Source organism: Vidua chalybeata, chromosome 6 (genome assembly GCF_026979565.1).
Source record: "Vidua chalybeata isolate OUT-0048 chromosome 6, bVidCha1 merged haplotype, whole genome shotgun sequence".
In the NCBI taxonomy this organism is placed as follows: domain Eukaryota; kingdom Metazoa; phylum Chordata; class Aves; order Passeriformes; family Viduidae; genus Vidua; species Vidua chalybeata.
In genome coordinates, this window is record NC_071535.1 from 36822081 (window position 1) to 36843239 (window position 21159).

At 39.7% G+C, this 21159-nt stretch overlaps 2 protein-coding genes across 2 annotated transcripts in view; both read left to right on the forward strand.

Moving 5' to 3' along the window:
- LOC128789680 (uncharacterized) overlaps window positions 1-10280 on the forward strand; it is a 52766-nt gene extending 42486 nt beyond the window's left edge. Inside the window, 15 exon segments of the mRNA XM_053945849.1 lie at window positions 261-303; window positions 918-987; window positions 1183-1352; window positions 1494-1574; window positions 2314-2351; window positions 2995-3130; window positions 3772-3908; window positions 4316-4538; window positions 5233-5347; window positions 5661-5798; window positions 7067-7174; window positions 7711-7902; window positions 8365-8531; window positions 8971-9157; window positions 9728-10280. Coding sequence (XP_053801824.1) covers window positions 261-303; window positions 918-987; window positions 1183-1352; window positions 1494-1574; window positions 2314-2351; window positions 2995-3130; window positions 3772-3908; window positions 4316-4538; window positions 5233-5347; window positions 5661-5798; window positions 7067-7174; window positions 7711-7902; window positions 8365-8531; window positions 8971-9157; window positions 9728-9936 — 2014 coding nt within the window. The 3' untranslated portion in view covers window positions 9937-10280.
- Window positions 10281-20820: 10540 nt separating this feature from the next.
- LOC128789681 (cytosolic phospholipase A2 epsilon-like) overlaps window positions 20821-21159 on the forward strand; it is a 33073-nt gene continuing 32734 nt past the window's right edge. Inside the window, exons 1-2 of the mRNA XM_053945850.1 lie at window positions 20821-20868; window positions 20982-21083. Of these exons, the coding sequence (XP_053801825.1) occupies window positions 20821-20868; window positions 20982-21083 (150 nt within the window). The remainder of the gene's footprint in view (window positions 20869-20981; window positions 21084-21159) is intronic.

Below are 21159 nucleotides of genomic sequence, written 5' to 3' on the forward strand. Positions count from 1 at the left end.
ACTCAGCATAAAATCGCTACATGGTTTGGCCTCAGAGCACCTTTGGCATTTATTTTGCTGAGCTCCAGGACTGGATGAGCCAGTAGGATGACAATTGTGCCTTGACATAGTAGAGTGAGGAAACTTGTACAACAAGTCTCCTGGGACTTTTCTTTCTAATCCAATATGCAGGTAAAAATATGCAAGAGGAAAATCAGGAGAAGGGTGGGGCTCATGAGCTATACTGTTATTGTAAACGCATTTATCTTTCTGTTTCCTAGTTCAGGCCCTCCTGAAACCATCATTACTAATGGAGTGCTAGTGGTACGTGTTGTATTTCATCATCTTTCTTGTCCTGTTGCCACACTTGTTTCACTTGATTCACGGTCATGGGACCACATACCCCTTGACTGAGACAGCCAGCACATTGCCATTTCCCACTTCATCATGACACATCCTTGTGGGTGGCACCTCTGGAGACAGTGTGGCTGGAACAGCATGGGGAGCCCCAGCCCAACACTCCTTCACTGTTGCAAAGGAAACACATGGAAGTGGTTTAGGTCGGAGACATCAGTGCAGCAGTGAATTCTTCCTTAGACATCACTCCTCCCGAATTCCCATATTGCTGAAGAGAGAGAGTTTGTCCTGTCCCATGCACATATAAATTTCCACATTCATGACTGTGCTTTTTACACAGGGACTTCCCATCCCTGGAATTTTCTCTGCTTTGGGAAAATTATCTTTGCTTGCTCATGAATTGTGTTTAAAACAATCCTCGCATCTCTGGGATCCTGAAAGTACTGCCTCCCTTCTGCAAGCTCTGTTCATCCACACTGCACTCCTGCCTTGCCCTGGTTGTGTCCCGTTTAGATTAGGAACCAGAATGTCATATTGGAAAATTACCTGCCATGATGTATTTTACTGTTCACATCTTACAGTCTCGCAAAATCTGCTGCTTAGAAGTTCAGGTGGTTGAGAAGAAAAAGAAGAAAAAAGAGAAGAAATCAAGTAAGGTTATTTCTCCATCAGCTATTTTTAACTGATGTGCTAATATTATGAGCACAATTGGCTTAATGTAAGAATTAAAAAGCCCCAATAAATCCAAAACATGAGAACAGCCTTGTGATAGACTCTGTAAGAATTTTTTGTTACTAGTTTTGATGAGAAAACTAATCTGTGTCTGCTTTTGTGTCATTTTCTTAGAAAAAGAATTCTCCTTTAAAGTGCAAGGCTCTTATGAAGGCACCCAGGACATTGTGCTGGGATCTAATCTGGTCTTCAGCTCTTCTTCTCCTGCCAAATTCCACTATGCCAGATACAAGCAGCCAATGCTGGATGTTACACTACCAGGGAAGAAACTGCATCCCTCCTCAGTACGTTACAACTCAGCTTTAAAAAAACATAATAATGGCATGTAAAATATTAGACACCATAAATAGTAACATCAATTTGCATTGTGGGCAGAGAGTAACATTCCTTACAATATAAACCTCAGTTTATTTGTATTTTTTCAGAATTCACATGTTTGTGATACAGGCTTTCCAAATGTGGAACTTCATTCCATTCCAAGTGGAAAAAACATGATCTTAGCAGAGGTGAGTGCCTGCTTTTTTAGTGGGAGAGGCTGAGAAACCTGGATGTGGAAGTCTGCATCCCCCTGATGATTACCATGGTACTTTCTGACAATGAAAGCCTGCAGACAAAAATGGCACAGCCTAACATTGGCAGGTGTTCCAGCAATTAGGCCAGGTTGTGCCTTGTTCTGTTTGAATAGATGTGGGGCATCTTTCTACTCCATCCTGATCTTACTTCACATTAATGTTGAAGCTCTGCTCTTCCCCTTCTCACACACCAGTGGGGCACCTGAACTGACTGAGGTAGTGTCAGACTCCTGCTGATGCTGACAGTGCTTTACAAAGCACTTTTAGATTCATGGTTTTAAAAATCCATGTAGAATGAAAGGATCATGACTGTTGTGGGGTATAAGCCACAGAAAGGGGGAACAAATACTGCTGTATAGAATCATAGTCCAGCTGGCTGCCTAAGAGGTATTGTTAGTAGAGATGGGTAGGGTGTACATTATCATGACTCTGCAAACAGCAGTTATCCTCAGATGTTACATTTACTAGACAACATCAAAAATTATTGAACAGCTTCCCTTTCAGTAAAACACTACAGTCAATTTGCATAGGCTGCTGGATTATTCAAGCTCCTTATTCAGAGCTCCTGATTTGTACCCACATTGCTAGGATGGCACAAGATAAAATTCCTCCTTAGGCTGCAGGGAAGAAGCAGGTTGTCAGCACTCACATTGTTCACATTCTTGCTTTCCAGGATAAAAGATTCGATTTATATGCAAAGGCAGAAGACTGGTAAGAGACTTGGCCGCTCTTGTAGGTTAACTTTTACTAAGCTGAACTCACCTTACCCTAGGCTCTTTACTGGGGAGGAGGCACTCACAGCAGGACTGTAGGTGGTGTCGCCAGGTGATGTGGCATTCACATGAGCTGGAAGCAATTGCATGTAGTGTAGTGTAATACATGTTGATAACCCATACTGAGACATGAATAGAAAAAATAATATTACATCGATTATGCTACCCAGTGTTATGCTCAGCACAGTCTTTTACCTTTTCTTTAACACTGGGCTAAAGCACAGCCAATCATTGTTGATAATGAAGTAGGAAAAATTTCTCCCTAATTCAAGAAAGGATGAGCAGTTTTTCCTATAGCTCTCAGTTCACTAAAATATGAGAATCCAGATAGCAGGTATCTCAGAAATTAGCTGCAGGGATGTCTTTCCTTAGGTTTTATTTTGATAGCTGCTTAGAAATTTATCAGTACTTTTTTCTATCCTTCTTTCATGCAGCATTGTATACTTGCTTGGGTGTGTAGGAAAGGGACCTCCTGTAAATGTAGTATTTTGTGGATCAGGTTCATTTTATTGCATTGGAAACTCTGAGTATCTCTACCAACAATAAAATGGAATATTCTTTTTTCCTGATCTCTGCTTCAGCCCAGACCACCTTGATGTGCGTTTAGGATTTGACCTCTGCATACAGGAGCAAGACTTTCTCTGCAAAAGGAAGAATTACATTATTCCTGCTCTGAAGAAGGTTCTGCAGCTGGAACAGGATCTGCTGGACCATGAGGTCTGTAGGGAAAACATTTAAAATATCTCACCAGTATCTAGCAGTGAGAGCTTAGTGGTATAATACAACCTCTTTTTCTTCATAGTTAAAATGTTTTCTTAAAACTTGTATATACCTCCAATACTACCCTATGCCTCTAAATTCACCCTGCTGTTTGTGTCCTTTGCAGTTGCTATTCTGAGTTTAACACTTTTCTTGCTACACCTTTCTTGGAAGCCAGACCAGATATTCCATATATAGGAATGGCTTCTTCCACACTTTTTACTCTACTATTGTTATCCTTGTCGATAGTCCCTCCTCTCTTCAGACTGTGAGTTCTCTTTTTAATTCCTGCTTTTTCAGCTGATCTTTTTCTCTCTTACTGTCTCTTTTGGTTCGAATTAATGCATTTCTATTTGTTTCATACCAAACATCTCTGTTGAACACATTGGTGACAAGTGTCAGATACCTAAGCAAAACTGGTCATTGCTTCTATTCCTGTTCTCCTATATAAAATAAATAGTAGGTTATATTTGAGTAGAAATAATTTAGAAAGTAGTCTGTGGCTGGGCACACGTGGTGGTTCCAGGCTTTATGTATCACTCTGTGGTCAGGTGCAGCTGCCGTGTGACGCTGGCCCTTTCTGTCCCTGTGTTGCACAGACCCCGGTGGTGGCCATCATGACCACGGGAGGAGGGATGAGATCCTTGACTGCACTGTATGGCAGCCTGAGGGGGCTCAAGAAGCTCAATGTCTTGGACTGTGCCACCTACCTGACTGGCTTGTCTGGTACTACATGGTGAGTGGGTCTGGGCAGCCCTTGGCTGGAGAGTCCCTTATGACACCAAAGTGCTGAAGGAGGCTGGGGCTGATGTACACTAGTTTACCTATAATAACTTCTCAGCAGTCCTACTTCTCAATCTTCTTCCAAAATTGACAGAATAAAGTCTTTTCATGGGGGAAAATCACATCATTTGCGACTATAGGAAAACAAGTGTTTTTCTAAGAATGGTTTATGGAAAATTGTTCAAGCTGTTTTGACAGGGGTAATGACTGACTTCAAAGGGAACATGACAGTTTCATAGGGAATTGAAGAAAGGAAACACTAATCTAGAATTTCAACCAGAAACCTTAAATGTAGCTATTGCCTACCTCAAGCTTTGGTGTGCTTTTTATCCCTCTTCAATATGTATTTCCTCTTCCTAGGACCATGTCAAACTTATACAGAGATGCTGACTGGTCACGAAAGGATCTCGACAAGCAAATCAGTGAGGCTCGAAAACATATGACAAAATGCAAAATAAATTCCTTTTCCTTGGAATATTTGAAGTATTACAAAAAGCAGCTGGGCCAGCGGAAAAGAGAGGGCCGCAAAACATCTTTTATAGATCTCTGGGGGCTTGTCCTGGAATCTTTTTTGCATGATGGGGTACAGTATATCATAAAGCAGCATTTACTGTGGCTTACCATTTTCTGAACATTTATTTCTGGAGAAGATATTTTTCTGTTGGCTCTGAGAAAAGCAATTTGTTACGAGACTGTGCAAGCAAATGCACAGCCTTTTCCAAAACATTTGGTGCCAGCCTTGTAGATACTCATCCATGGTGGAAATCAGCATTCTTGCTTATTAAATTTTGAATATGTCTTTCTGAGAAAACTCCAAGACTAACATTTTGAAACAGTATTACCATTTAAGAATTGTTTTTCATATTCTGCAAGTTACTTGTTTAGAAATAACAAAACTGCAGACAGTAGGCATGCCCATGAGAGGTGTTAACAAAAGGACCTGCAGACTTCTGAAAGGTGCGAGGTCTTGCATAAAGCTTCAGCACAATGCAATAGTATGTTTTATATCAAAAGTATTACTTTCTGCTCTTTGTTATTTCTTTCCATTTTCATCTTAATGCATCATCAAATAATCTGGCATCAGATTGGATGGATGGCTGCAGGTATTTCAGTAACAGAACACTTATGGGAATTTTGAAAAATATGGAACATTTCAGAAGATAAGCCGAGCACAAATCATACATTAGAGGCAGGAATTTTTCTGCCCTGCAAGCTTAGATGCAGAGAATATTGCCATGCTAATTTTTGTCTCAGTAACTGTATTTCTGGAATCACAGAAAGACAACCACAGACTCTCTGATCAGCAACGGGCCATTGATCATGGTCAGAACCCACTTCCTATCTACACTGCAGTCAATGTCAAGAACAACTACAGCACTTTGGATTTCAAAGGTAATTGTGAGACTTCTGAGAGTCATTTGTCTTTAAGGTGGTAAATCATGGAACAGTCTTTTTAGACAGCCTAAAAACCCCCTCTTATTTGAAGACCAGAATCTCAGCTGATGTGTATTCATATAATATCCTTGTGGTCAGGTAAAAGTTTGACTGTCTATGCAACAGACTCAAAAATATTCCAAAACCTTTCCATGTTCATAAGCTTTCAGTTGTAGCGTGCTTATAACTCATTGTTATTGGTCCAAAATATTAGACTCAAAAATTATTTTGAGGGCTATAATAACATTGTTCTCTGGGTTCTTTTTTACAGAATGGGTGGAGTTCACCCCATATGAGGTGGGATTGCAAAAATATGGAGTTTTTGTTCGCAGTGAGGATTTTGGCAGTGAGTTCTTCATGGGACGATTGATGAAGAAGGTTCCTGAATCCAGGATCTGCTTCTTGGAAGGTAAGATATTAAAAACAACAAATTTTACTGCTTGTTTTGTTTTGGGGATTTAGGTTTGGGTTTTTTTTTTATTTTGTTTTTTTTTTTTTTTTTTTAATGTGAGCTATATAAACACACTCTAATAAAATATTGATGCAGGACTAACATGGCAGTTTCACCAGAGAGGATAAAAATCTCTTTGCTGAATTAATATTTACTATAATGGATTCAGTTTACAGTAAAGAAGAAAATTCAAAGGGACCATCAAATAGTTATTTACACTTTTAAACCTAGTTTTGAATTAAAATATAGTATGGCTTCAGTACAACAATAAAATTGAAGTCCCTGGGAATCAGGGATTTCAGGCCATGCTACCCCAGAAGGGTGAATTTATGAACCTATTGCCTGTCTCACGGGTAGTCAGTATTTTGTATGCTCCCTATAAACATTTTACATGAGCCTTCATGCTGATTTTCCACTGCATCAGGGAGCATTTGAACATGCATTTGAGCATGGCAGGCCCTCCTGCTCCAGAGGAGCATGCCACATGTCACTGGCTCTGGTTTCCACACTGCCTGGGCAAGGCTGGGGGGAAAACAACACAGCCATCCTTTAAACCTTTTTGCTGTTGGCTGCAGGAGAATATGGCTATGTGTTCTCCTGACAAATAGACAAGCTGTCAGCTTGTGACTGATTTCACAAGCAAACTTCTCTTTGACTGGCCACTTCACTGAGCAGGAAGGAGACACTGTACAATTCTAGCCTCAGTCTGTGCTGGATTGTCACATATTTGCACTCCCTGAATGAAAAAACAGTGAGAACTTGCACCCTAATGGATAACCAAAGAAATTGCTTTTCAAGCTCAAAAATTCATGGTCAAAACTGAATCCTTGGTGTGTTAACAGGTTTATTCTCAAATGGGAATCCTACAAAAGCAGAGACTGTAAGATTATGTTGTAGTTATGCTCTTATCAATGTAATTCCACATAAAATCTCTTGGATTGCAAAATTTAATCTTTTCTTTTTATACAAGCTTCATGATACTTGAGGTTTTTTCCCCTAAAAATACAAATTCCATAACAATTCAAAAATATTTCCATCCCTAAATACCTATAAGACAAAATATGGATACCAAAAATAAGGTCTAAAAACCAGCAGCCAAATAAAAATGACATGTCATGTTTTAACACAAAATAGCAAAAACAAACTGAACAAGTTTCATCTCATCATAACAGTCTGAGATTCATGATATGTGAATGTTTGAGTTAGAAAGCTCTTTTCTTTTACAGGCATGTGGAGTAGTTTATTTTCATTCAATGTGTTATATATCTGGAATTTGTCCCATTCATCAGAAGATTTCTGGCATAGGTGGACCCGGGACCATATTGACAATATAGGTAAACAGCCATCCTTCTTTTTCACTGTGTATTTATTGTTAAATGGAGTTATATGTCTCATACTGCAAAGTACAAATAAATAATTTAAAAATCTCTGGTCCTGTGATCTATCAGGGGTCAACACTGATGCTGGTAGATGATTAAAATGTTCAGAAATAATAAGATTGATCTGTAAATTATTAATAAAGCAAAATTATTTTGACTGCTTCAAGTGGGAGCTACAGTAATACAAAGAAGCTCAACACATGTCTTTTTCCAAAGCCTGCATTCAATCTGTTCAACAAATGTGTATGTCTGGAGTAGACTTTTCTTGCTGTTTGACACTGTATCTTGGAGGTTTTTAATCCAAGCCCAGACTGTGTCAGGAAATGGTATTTGTCTAGTGAGAGGAGCTTCTCATTTTCTATTTTGTTTGGTCACTTATGCTTGTTGGTCTTTTAAAAAAGAGAAAGCATCGGAGTTTATTAAGTAGCTTGACTTCTTGAGGGCTGACCCTGCTCTGGGCAGGTGGAATTTAACAGCTTTTCCCCGGGCAGAGGAGGAGCCCGCGCTGCCCGTGAAGCCACAGGAGCTGCGGACGCGGCTGTTCACGCCGCCCGGGCCCCTCGGCAGCGCCCTGCGCGCCGCCCTCACCGACCGCGTCTGCATCGCCCAGGAGCACAACTTCCTCAAGGGCCTCCAGGTGCACAACGACTACCTGGAGAACACGCACTTCTGCAGGTGGAAAGGTAACAGGAGACCTGTGGGCCTGGGGAGCCAATAAACAAGTGGAACAAAACAACCCCCCCAGTTTGATATTACTGCAGTTGGAGGCCAGGTTTGGGCAGAATCTCTATTAGATCAGTCTATGATTGATCATGCTGCAGGACGTAGCATGGCGTGGTGCTGAGCGCTGCCAGTGGTTTGCTGGTGGCCCTCACCTCCAGAGGCTGGGCCACCAGATCCTTGCTCCCTTCCAAGACACACTCGGTGGGGAGGCACGGTAAGCCCCCTTCATGGATGTTCTTACTGCAGGTCCAAAACTGCATGTGACTGCAGCTGAGAGGGAGAAGAGAAAGGATATGGCAAATCTCCCTTCCCCAAGGACTGTAACCAGTCAAGGCTCTGTGGACATGGTGTAAGGGTGGAGAAACAGGCCAGCAAGTTTTGCAGTATTGCACTTACAGAAAGATTTTTTTTTTTTCTTTCAGATACTGTGTTAGACACATTTCCTAACCAGTTGACACAATCAGATGAATTCCTGTCTCTGGTAGATACTGGATTTTTTATCAATACAAGCATCATGCCACTTTTAAAACCAGAGAGAAAGGTGGATGTCATCCTGCATTTAAATTACAGTGCAGGATCTCAGATACAGGTGAGAGTAATTGAAACCGTCTTTGTGTCTTCTTCAATATGTGTATACCTGTAATCTTTTAACACTTAGGTGCTTTTTATATTGGTCCTACTAAAAATCTTAACCTTTAGCATTTTTAATGATGAAGAGCAATACATCTTTTATAGGCTGCACATAGTCTCATTTGTTTTTCTTGTACGATAGACTGTATTGTGCTAAGACTCAGGAAAACAAAACAAAACAAAACAAAACAAAACAAAAAAAAAAACACACAAAAAAAAAAAAAACCACAAAAAAAACTTCTGTCCAGTGTCACAGTGCTTTTGATTAGGGGTTAAGAGAGTTTGCACAAGCAAACACAAGCAACTTAGAAAGTGTCTACTTTATTACTGGACTCCAAGAAATCCTGAGTCTTAAAATCCTATTTGAAGTCTTAGTACTGCTCTGTTCCTTGATCCAGGCTTTGGACCAGACCTGCAAGTACTGCTCTGAGCAGGGAATCGTTTTTCCCAGGGTGGACTTGAGTGAAGAAGACAGGAAAAAGCTGAAGGAGTGTTACCTCTTTGATGGTGCTGAGACTCCAGGAGCACCAGTACTGCTATTTTTCCCACTAGTTAATGATACCTTTCAAAAATACAAAGCACCAGGCAAGTATTCAAATAGGTTAAAAAGAAGGTTTACATCATGGACAGCCTATTAAAAGGAATTTATTTAATACTTCAACTCTTGAACTTCACTGTTGACTCTTTCTAGTACATCAAATATTTCTGTTGTTTAATTTTTTAACCATGATATTTTTTTAACTGTGAGATTTGGTGCCAGGGCTGTGATGTTTCAATCCCAAAGCTAGTTATCTTGCAGGTAATTAGCTTCCAGGTAACTTTGATGAATCTGCTAATGTGTTCATCCATAGATACACACTGTAGGTACCTTCAGGTACAGCTAAGAACTAGAATGCAGACCCATGTAAGAATAATCACCCTTTTTTCTCCCCTCATCCTGTGAAGCCACTGGTATGCACTTGAGCCAGGGACTGAGCTGCCAATTTAATAACAATTATTTGGGTTTTTTTTTTTTTTAATTAAAGCCAAGCAAGTAATTCACACTGTGAAATCTCTCTGTGGAGAGACACCTCTTTTCCTTCCTCTCTTAAGAGTTTGCTTGTTTATGACCAGAGTGATTTCTCTCAGCAGTGATTTCTCACCCCTTCCTTGTAGGTCAGAAGCGCTCAGAAGCAGAGATGGAAGATGGCAAAGTTGATCTCTACGGCTGTTGTTCCCCATATTCAACATATTCCCTTCAGTACACTGAGAAGGCGTATGACTGCCTGGTTCAGCTGAGTGAATACAACATCCTCAATAATGAGAACCTCATTAAACAGGCCTTGCGCACAGCAGTGGCACGGAAAAGGCAGATGAAGAAATAATGTCAGACAAGAGAGGGTGCTTTTAAGTCCCTTGACCTGCTGAGAGTCTGAAGGTCTCTTACAATTAGCCAGCAGGCTTCAAAGCATTCCTGTTCAATCCCACTAAATGGTAATCTCAGGTGAACAAAAAAGACTGAAGAAAAACTTTTTCTCCGAAGAATTTCACTGCAGAAATCATTGCAATTCAGTTACAACCATCTTTGTATGGTACAGAGGATGGGCAGCCACAAAGAAGAAGGTGCTAAAATGATAATAAATATGGTGCTTGTTGCCCTGAGAAAGAGCTTTAAATGTTTAAGCCTGACATCTTCAAGGCAGACCATATTAAAAGCATATTTTATTAACTTGGCTTGTGGTTTGAATTTGCAAGGTGATGCTCAGATAAGCAGCAACCTTTGAGACAGGTTTGTGATTGGGATCATGGCACGCTGCTTAGAGAAAAGCACATGCAGTATGGAGAATAGCACGGTGGAAAGGGACAAAGGGACCTGGGGGTCTGTGGCAAGTTGAATGTGAGTCAGCAGTGCCCTGGTAGCCAGGAGGGCCAAGCTTGTCCTGGGGTACATCGGACCCAGCATCACCAGCCAAGCAAGGGAGGGGATTGTCCCACTCTGCTCTGCACTGAGGCAGCCTCGCTTCTAGTCCTCTGTGTGGTTTTGGATGCTACAATGTGACAAGAAAGATATTAAGCTGTAAGAGAGTGTCTAAACCAGGGCATTGAAACCATGAAAAGCCTTGAGGGGAAGCTGCGTGAGGAGTGACTGAGGTCACTTGGTCTGTTCAGCCTAGAGAAGAGGAAGCTGAGGGGAGACCTCATTGCAGTCTGCAGTGTAAATGTCTTGTTGGTTTGTCAGGTTTTGTGTTGGTTTTTTGCTTGGTTGGATGGTTTTTTGTGGGTTTGTGGATTTTAGGGTTTTGGGGTTTTTTTGTTGTAGTGCTTTTAGAAGGTTACATTGAAAGTTTAAACTTAGGTGGAGTTGAGTTTCTCAGTGTACGTAACAGTAGACTATCTACAATTTGTCGCCTACTGAAACCACCTATGGTAACATTTAAAATTCTTTGGAATGCAGAAGATACAGACTAGAATATGAAATGCTGTGCTTGATGCATCCCAGGATGCCAGTGCATACTGCTGGCCCATCCTGAGCCTGTTGCTGACCGGCACCCCCAGGTCCCTGTTCTGCAGGGCTGCTCTCCAGCCACTCCTCTCCCAGTTTATGTTTGTCTCTGGAGTATTGTGTGTCTTCCTGTATTGGGTTTACACCACTGGCAAAGTGTTGGTAGCAGGGTGGGCTGCTGCTGGGGTGGCCTCTGGCTGCCAGCTGCATTTCAAGGCTAATGTGGAGGATTTTATCTCTGCTTTCCAAACAAGTAGATAAAGATATTCACAGTGTGCTTGGCTAAGTCGTGTTACTCTGAAGCTTTAAACAGCATCATCAGTCTGGCAGAGGGATATTAAAGCAAAACCTGGAGGGATACCTAGCTTGATTGTATGCTTTGCCTTTGCAATCCTTGTTTGCAAGTACATAATAAGCCTTTAGCAGAATGTTGAGGGACAGTTTTCCGGGCTTTCCCACTTTTGCTTGCTAAATGGAAATTTGCTTGCACTTCTTTTATAAGTCCATTTTATAACACGGTACAGAGCTATTCTATTGTCTAACTCTCGTGAATTGCTATTAGGCTGTAGAAGAACAAGTAAAATAACAAAGGAGCTTTATATCGTACTAGATTATTAATCTGATTTCTTTTCCATGGCTTATAAAAGCCAGAAGTACCATCAGATCATCTTGTTAGACTTGATAGATGTCAGACTGTTACCTGCCATGCAGTTACTGAAATGTCAGTCTTGATGATCTGTGGCTGACCAAAGTCTATCTTGAAGAAAAATGATCCCTCTTCTATTATAAGTATCAGGAATGGTGAAGTCATCACATTTTGTGGAGCTATGTTTTGGTCAGTGATCATCTTCCAACAATGGGTATGCATCTTGTTTCCAGCCTCATTTATTTTGGCCAGAGCCCAGACATTAGCACATTACATCTTTTCCTAGTACCTTAAAAGCCATTGCATAACCACTGGTTCTTTATTAGGATCAATTTTATAAAATAGTTTACATCACAGCCTTCTTTTCGTCAAACTGGTAGATGCAACCCTTCAAATTCTGATTATAAACTCCCCTTTATGTGAGGTATCCAGCTGTTTCTCTGCTCTTGCACTTCCTCCAATTCTTCATTGTCTCTTTATCAAATGCAAACTCCAGTACCTTCCCACTACTACTACACACTGAGACATTAACATTGCTTTGTAATTCTTATATTCTTACATATAGATGAGTCCCCAGTTTCTATATATAGAATCCAGTTGTTCTCATTTGCCTTTAAAGGCTTCTCACCAGTTGTTTGTCTTCCATAAGCTGATCAGTTAGTTTTTTCCACACTCCAGTCTTCCCTTTGTATGGGGGAGTAAATTGAAATATACATTCGGCAGTTCTTTAATCATAGCTCACACTCCAGCGCATTAAATTTTACCATGGTTAACCAGGCCAGTCTATCAAGCAGGTCAGATCATTCTTTATGATTGCCCTGTCCTTAATATTACTCCCTCAATCTTTGTTCTTCTGCCAATCTGGCCAGTCAGGGTGCCTTGTTTACTTCCAAAGCACTCATGAAAATGTTCAATAGAGTTTGAGACTGCTAAATTCTTAAAAATTCCTCAAAAGAAAACTTTTCAGTGATATTTATCACTGATGACTACTTCTGAAATCAGTTAGAAAAAATATTCTTTACCTTCCTAATACATACTTTCTTTTCAGTCTTTGCATTAAAAGATCTTTGCACAATAGACTAAAAAAAAAAAGTGATATTTCAGGATAGAATAAAATCTGTTTCTTCCTATTAAAAAACACTATTTCTTACTGACTGGCTACCAGAGACAGCTCAGGGTTTACCAAAACTGCTCATCACCTTATAGGGAACCTCTGGCTAATGCTAACCCCAGAAAGATCTCTTTTCCATGCTGTTACCTGGCATTGCCATTTTGCTATGCCATGCACTTTTCTGGGAGGACATCCTGTAATTGCTTTGACATCCTTTGCAGCCTTGGTGCACTCTGGTCACTTAAAGTCAGCTTCAGTAACCTGCCTTGCAAGATCCATAAGACAGCATAGGACAGTGTTTTGGTCTCACAGTGGCATCACCTCTATAACAGACCTAAAATAAGGAAATTAAAGAAGAATTTCTGTGCATAGTCCAAATATAAGTAATACTTTTGCAAAGTTAATAAGAAAAAAGGAAAAGGAAAAGGAAAAGGAAAAGGAAAAGGAAAAGGACAGCTATATCTCTTTATTAATATCAACTTCCACCAGCTTTCCTATCCTTTTTCCCTGTTCTTTTATTTCACAACTACATGGTTTTTAAGCTCTTTACTGAACCATATGGCTAGGCATTCAGTTCACATGCAAGAGAGGTAGGTCTCTTACTTCTGTCTTCCTGCAAAGTGTTTCAGACATAAATTTTTACTCCAAATCTCCCCTGGTGTTTTTATACACACACACACAACATGCACACATGCATATATATGGAATTTGATTGGGTGGAACCATCTGCTGTCCAGACAGTAAATTGTACTAGTTAATGACTGTCCTAAGGCCAACTAATTACACATCAACAATCTTTTTTTGGCAAAACACTCCCTTGTGTGGTGGAGTGCAGTTTTCAGTCTATAATTGCTTTGTATGCTGAAAGTTATATATAATATAAACATGCATACATTAACAAATGCTGTACAAAATGTATGAAGCATAAATGTACAGAATGTATGCAACTTGAAACCAACTCTCCATCTAACACAGGTATTTCTATCAACTACTTCAGGGATGATGGAGCATTTGGCATGCATGACTACTATCCCACATTTTGAGGAATAGCAAGAGAACCCAGAGCAGTAATATATGATAATTGATTTTCAGTTAGTTAGATATTGTGTTCATTACGGCAATGGCAGCCAGCATAAACAAACTACTGGCACATTACTACATCCCCCTTGCTACTTTTTAGAATTGGCACAATATTCACATTCTTTTGGTAGTTCTGCAGTACCAAGAATTAAAATAGCTGAAGCATAGATAGTCAAGAGTCCTAGACTATGTTTAGAAACTAACTGGTAAGAAAGATATCTGTTCTGTCTTATTATGTGTTGTATGACTATGTGATCATTTTCATTATTCATTGATGAAACATGTAAACTGTCTTCTTTTTGAACACAGAATACAATCAGGAATGGTATTTTATTATCATTCCTGATTTAGCTGCATAATTAGTAATTATTTTGCTTTTTATATGAAGTAATAAATCCAAACCTTTGATAGCATTTTGCTTTCTCTTCATAAACATTTCCTTTTTATTTGCACATATGAGCTTATTATTTTCTTGGACTTGTGGAAATACAGCAAATAATTCATTTTCCTTTCATGTCATATCTGTGCAATGTGATCTAACTGAGTAGGTTTTAGTTATTACATCACATAGAGTCAAAATATCAAACACGTGAGAGTTTATGCAAGAGCTATTTAGACAGGTTTCCACATGCTTTAGTAACGTGTGGCTCCCTTACACTTATTACAATGGATATTCAGCAATGTTTGCCACTAAGAATTTGTTCTTCTTTAATCTGCTTTCTTGACCTGACCTAGGAGTCATACTTGACTTTGATGTCTGTGAGTTTTAGCACAGTATAATGTTGCAATGGTGATTTAATTTCACATGTAATAGGATGTACTTACAAAGTTGCCTATCTCGATCTCCTGGAGAATGTTTCTTTCCTTACGCATTTCTGAAACACTTCCTTAAGATGTTTTGCAATGGTTTCTTTAAAGTTGTTCCATACAGAGCTGTCGACATAGTTTAATCTTTGTGATCAGCCCTTTTGTGAGTAAGTGGCCACACTAGATTCCTGCACAGGTTTGTATTTTATTCAGCTGGAGCATGTGGAATGATGGTGAGACTCTTTTGCTTACCAGTCCCAAATTCTCCCATGCTTGGCTCCATAGACAATTCTGAAGCCATGTGGAGTCCCCGAGAAATGGCACTGTTTTGCTAATACCCATGTGGAGTCATGTATTGTAGCATCACTGAGACCCCATCCCACGGGCAGCTGGCACAAGGCATGGTGATAGCTCAGATGGAACAAAGGGCAGCTTTGACTCCCAACAGAGCCTGGGTTTGTTAAGCATTGCTTACATGACCTACCAGGTGCCCTGGAAAGGCTATCATTCCATCTTCCCAGTGACAACATGCTGTATATGGGGCAAGATTGGCTGCCATGCACACCAGTTCAGATTGCTCAATGAATGAACAGCACACAGGGAGATACTGGATGTGAGAGCTTCTGCAACAGCCAGGCCTTTCTCATACAAGGAAGAGGCACAAGGAATTTCAGCACTGCAAGAGGAGCTGGAGTGAGTACATCACCTAACCCTGTGCTTCCTTTTCCTCTTCAGCCGGCAAATGGGGCGGGAAATGCCTAAAGTGGCTGGCAGCCTCTCCTCATCTGGGTATGCCTTCTTAAGGATGTCCTCTTCCCATAGCTTGTGTTTTCTCACCAGGGCTCTCACAAAGGAGACATCTGAATCAGATGTGAGCTGTGGTCTCATAATTCTATAATTCTATTATCTTTTGTAACATAGAAAATGACAGAAAAATCAGGAATTTCATTATACCAAATCCTGGGGCATTGCTGTGTTGAGAAAAGCAGTCTCGTGATGTGTGCTGAAACATGCTGGCTATACATCTCTTGGCTGGAAAGGCAATGCACTCAGAAAGGTGCTGTGGCCACTTTTACACTGAGGAGGTAAAAGAGACCCTGCTTAACAATGGAGAAGGCTTGGAGGAACTGCCAGAATCAGGGTTGAACCTGTCACCTGCATTGGGGTTCCCTTGATCTTGCCTGGGACTCTCAAACAGTTCTCATGGGAAATGGCATTTTTCTCTCTATACTCAGGAAATGCACTCTATTAACCAACAGATTTATGCATCAACTAGTTTTTTGTAGTGTACTTCATCCCTTGGAGCTAACTGCAATGAACACTGGAAATTTAAAGCTGATGTTAGCCTATGATGTCACATATGTTAGACAAGGATAGTAAACCCAAAGGCATAGCTCTCCAGCACTTGCTGATTTTATTAAAACAACAAGATATGATTAACCTACTACAGCTGAAAATATTTAGAGGCCAGTTATTTCTGGATAAGTTGCTTTAGAAGTCCCAACATCTTTTAGTGTTTGATGGGATACTGCAGTGATGCTGGCAAGATCTAGAATGCACAAGGCAGGGTGTGCCTTACAAAGAAAGAGTAATTTAAGGAATTGACATATAAGCTCTATAATAAAGAGGTTGCATTTATGCATATGCACATGTCTTCTATGAGTCAAATCAGAAGTCAGATTATATTCTGTGAAAGAATAAACAGACCAAATAACCCTGCAAATATGAGGTACTATCAGTATTTGTCCAGGACATTAGGTACTTCTTGGAGAGTTTCTAAATATTTTCTGAATACAGATTTTTTCTGAGTCTGAGTAAAATTAGCATATATGTAACATATCTGATGTCGCCGTTGAGCAGGACGGGAATAGAGAACTCCAGGTTAGAAGGCAAAGAGAATGAACTCTGATTTATTTCAAATGCACTGCTCTATATATAGAGAACATTGAGAAGACTAATTTCATTGGTCTTAGAGTAAAAACATCTCACACCATTGGTGTGCAGTGAATGACGCACGGTGACAGAACATATCTATAAACAATGTGAACAATAAGATAGATTAGAGAATTATTTACATTCTTTCCCAGCTGCTTCCCAGGCTCTCGCCTGGTTAGAAAACCTTCTCTTTCTCTCTGACTGAGCTGAGAATATCCACATTCTATACTCCCTATTTGTCATGGGAAGGAACATACAGAGACCTTCTAAAAACAAGTTAATATTTCTAGTGGATAGAAACACTCCTTTTTCTGCTGATTTTTACCTTATGGTTCAAATTTTCTCAAGCCATTTCACTTTTTCTATCCTAATGCCTTCATGGTTTAGTGGTAGACTCAGCAATGTTAGATTAACAGTTGGTCTCAATGGTCTTAGAGGTCTTTTCCAACCTAAAAGATTCTATTAATCTGTATTTGAATTACAGATAAATATGTTTATGTATACCTTTCTCATTATGACATATATATATTTATCTTGTTCAAATAGAGACCATATGGGTCACCAGAAGCTGCTATGTGGATTAGGCACAGTTTCACAGTAACTGCCATATTAAAGCCTGATTCTTGTGAGCGATATTCAGCATTGCACTTGTGAGGACTGTTAGGATCTCTTGATTTCTGACTTGGACTTTAACATTTTTGCTTTTATTCAGCTGGGCCACAATGTAATAATACTTTCAATGCCTGAAGCATCGCACTGATGCACATCAGCTGCATTTACCTATATCCCTGAATAGAAAATGGCTGTTTCTAGTAAAGATAGTTATCAGGAATAAACCAGAAGGGATTTCAGTGAAGCTCCCTTTCTCCTATGTTCAGGTGGTCTGAAAAATCTGAGACGAGCATGCGCTGAAGGATCTGATATCAAAAGCCCATGGTATAGGGATGAGACATAATGAAGAGTTGGTAGGCTGCAGAGAAACTGTAAAGGATGGGAAAGTCTGAAGAGAACAATCATGTAGAATGATTGACAGAAGTGGAAAGAAAACACAAAATCTGTCTGATATTTTATTTGTCCTTAGCAGTCACTTTAATAAATCTTTTAATAATTAAATCTGATCCAAGCCATGTTTTTAAGCATTAATATTGAATTCCTAACTCAGTTGTAGTTGTAGTTTTAGAATGTGTTTATTGCGTCTTAGACACCATCAGACTAGTCAGGGGAAAAAAATCATTGCAGAAAAAAACCTTAAATGAAAATAGTTTCAAGGCAGAGCAACTTTGGGTGAACTGCGTCTCATCACTAACTCATCAGCTGGCAGACAGACCACAAAACTGCCTTAAGTGTAGTATCTTGGTATGGTCCAGCAAAGTTTCTCTGTTCCTTGCTGCACTAAATGTATAATTTGACCACTGGGGCTCTGCCCTACAAGTCAGGAGTGCATTTCTTCAGAGAGTTGTTGCAGCCCCCTCCTGTCAGTCTTTCCCTCTTAGATTTCCCATTTGTCCCAAACTTGTCTCATATGCTCATAAAGCTGCTGCTGAACTTCAGCAGATTGCAGCCTGAGGTTTCACAGAAAACCCAACTTGATATTGCTCCCTTAATGCAATAAGGGACCATAAGCTACCACTGCACAGCTGTGCTTTATGGACAGCAGTCCCAAGTCAGGCTGTCTGCTTCACCACCACGGGGGGCCTTTGGTGATCCTTAACCTGAATATGGCTGGAAGTTTGTATTGGCATTAGCCACATTGAATTTTGCATTCTCTGCCACCTTAGTAATCACAAAACTTCTTCTTTGTTATTTGAATGGATACCAGAGAGGATTTTTAATTTCTATGCTAATAGAGCCTTTGCCCAGGGGTGTTTTGCGCCTTCTCATTGCAACGGGGTGAATCAGGTGCTAACAACAAAACCAGGTTCCTCAATGTCATGATCCCTCACCATCAGTAACTTTGGAAACAAGTGACTAAAGAAGACATGCTGATTACCCAGGGTGAGATTCATCTCAGCTATCTTCAGACATTCAGAGTTAGGTGTCAAGTGTGGTCTGGACATTTAGCTTCTCCAGAAGAGTCCAATGTGGAGGTGTTTAGTCATTATTTGCAGTTGCCACTCTTTTTTTCATACACTCAATACAAAGAAAACACAACCAGCTTCTACTATGAGTTTAACTTTCAGATGACTTAATGGTCAAGTGTATCCTAAGTGCACATTTTGTGAAAAGGATGAGTTTGCCTCAAAAGGAATAGCACTTCATAGTAAAAAGCAGATTTGAACTTTGAACTAATTTAGGAAATTTAATACCAGTGCCAGCTTTGAGTCAAAGGTACCCTTGGCTACCTCTGACTTGAGCTTAAAGAACAGATATTTCATATAGGGAAGGCTTAACTCAGGAAATAAAAGTTAGTTGTCAGGCAAGAAGCAGCTCAGTCAGCTTCCTAAGAGATGCTGAAGGCTTCTTCCCCCACCTCATTTCCTTTTGTCTTAAAAGCAAAGGTGCAATATGACAATGTAAATGAAAACAGGATCTCATGCAAAAATCTCACACCCATTAGCTTCCATACATTTCAGAAACATTACCTCGATCTGACAGCCTTTGTGTGGCACAATTACAAAGAAGTTGTAACAAATGTTCTCATTCCTCGGTTGAGGTATTGAAACTCTTCTAGGAACTTCAACCAGGGACACGGGTAGATTTTAGCAGAAGAAAGAGAAAATGTGTGTGCTTTTGTGCATAGTTACTTTTATCTAAATTGGTTTTTGTCGCCATTCTCACAGAAAAAAAAATTCAATTTTTTTTTACAGAAATGCAGGTGCTCACCTTAAGTATAGCATCAGCCAAGGACTGGGAGAGACTTGTGACTCTCCTTAACCTACTGTGGTAGATTATCTAATTCTGGCTTCAGTTAAGCAGTTACAGAAAGTTTCAATATATTGAAGGTGAGAAAGGAAGTTGAAAGCAAACTTAGCACTTTCATTTAATGATAAAATAAATGTGCTTATTTCAAGAAGCAACAACAAAAAAAGATAATGTAAATATAAAATTAAACCTAAGAAATCAAACTTTTGAAAGGATGGAATACTCCATGTAAGATGATCAGATTGTCTTAACTTGTTCTTCTTGTAAGAACAACTTTTCATATTGATTCCTGTGTTCACATAAGGAAAGTATGTAATGAGACTTCTAGAAGTCATTGGGTTTGTCTCTAGTTTCTGTTAGTCAAGGTCCTAGTACAAACTCATACCCACAGTCAGAGTGGCAGTGATTTCACACGTATGCCAATCTCTAAGAGGAAGCAGGATGCTTTGTCATCCTATTAATCTTGAGTTCTTTCATAAGCATTAATTTTAATCATTCAGGAGGACTTTCAATGCAAATGTATGTGGGCCTAATAATGCTTGCATAATGTCTTAGAAAATGTAATCACTGAGCTTCCTAGAGGTGTGCTGAACGCATGCAGATCCTCATTAGATTAAAAAAATTCCAACAAAAAATTGTTGGATCAGTCCATTCAATTCCAATAATCTGCTAATAGTGTCCATCCAAATGACAATTTCAATACAATTACTAAGAAATCTGGAGCTTTTTTGCATAAGAAATTGATAATGTAGCTTGTGGAAACATTTAATGATTTTTCAAGGTAAAATGTTTGAATCTCATTTAAATTTGTTAAGTTGCATGTATTAAATGTGAAGCCCAGAAATAAGAAAGACATTTCAAAAGGAAAAAATGATAAAATGTGGTTTAGGGAGCAGAGAAATGTTGCTTATCATAACTTCTTTTATTTCTTTTGAGATAGAACACTACAAGAAAAATGAGCATGTACACAGAAATCATGATGTAACAGCACTTTTCAGGGAAAAATGTTCCTTCAAAAGAATTCTTATTATCTTCCTATGTAAATATCTTTATTCTAACAACCATCTCCATAGCTGTTTTTAAATTTATTTTTTATTATGAATGTAATCATGTATTGAATTCAGGTGTTTGCATGGAGAAAATATGTTGATGTGTTTATTAGGCTATTGCTATCCTCACTTAGAATATCACTGTAAGGCTATCTCACAGAGGTATCTCTATCATATCATCAGTCAGGTTACAGCTGCTACTGCATCTCCTTGAGCCCCAGGTGGGAATGATTTTGGGCCCTCAGCACCCTCTGCTCAGCCACAAGACCTGCAGATATGAAGGCTCACACCTTACAGCAGCTGCTCTTTGGACGAATAATGTGGGTGGGAAATTTCCCTATTTCAGAAAGCTGGAGGGGTGGAGCTCTGACTCATTGCAATAAAACACCTGTTCAGCAACTTCTGAGACTTCGTCAAGATTGTAAATTTGTTTTCAGGAGGCACTGGCACCTGTGGAGCCCAGTACTAAGGTGCCATTCACAGCAGCTGCTTTTAATGTAGCAGCGATCTCGATGGCATCAACCTCTGCCTTATGTCAGGTAAGTGGAAAACAGAACAACCCTGGCAGGAGTTTCAGACTTTTGATTCAGATTTGCCCCTGAACTACAACAGGTT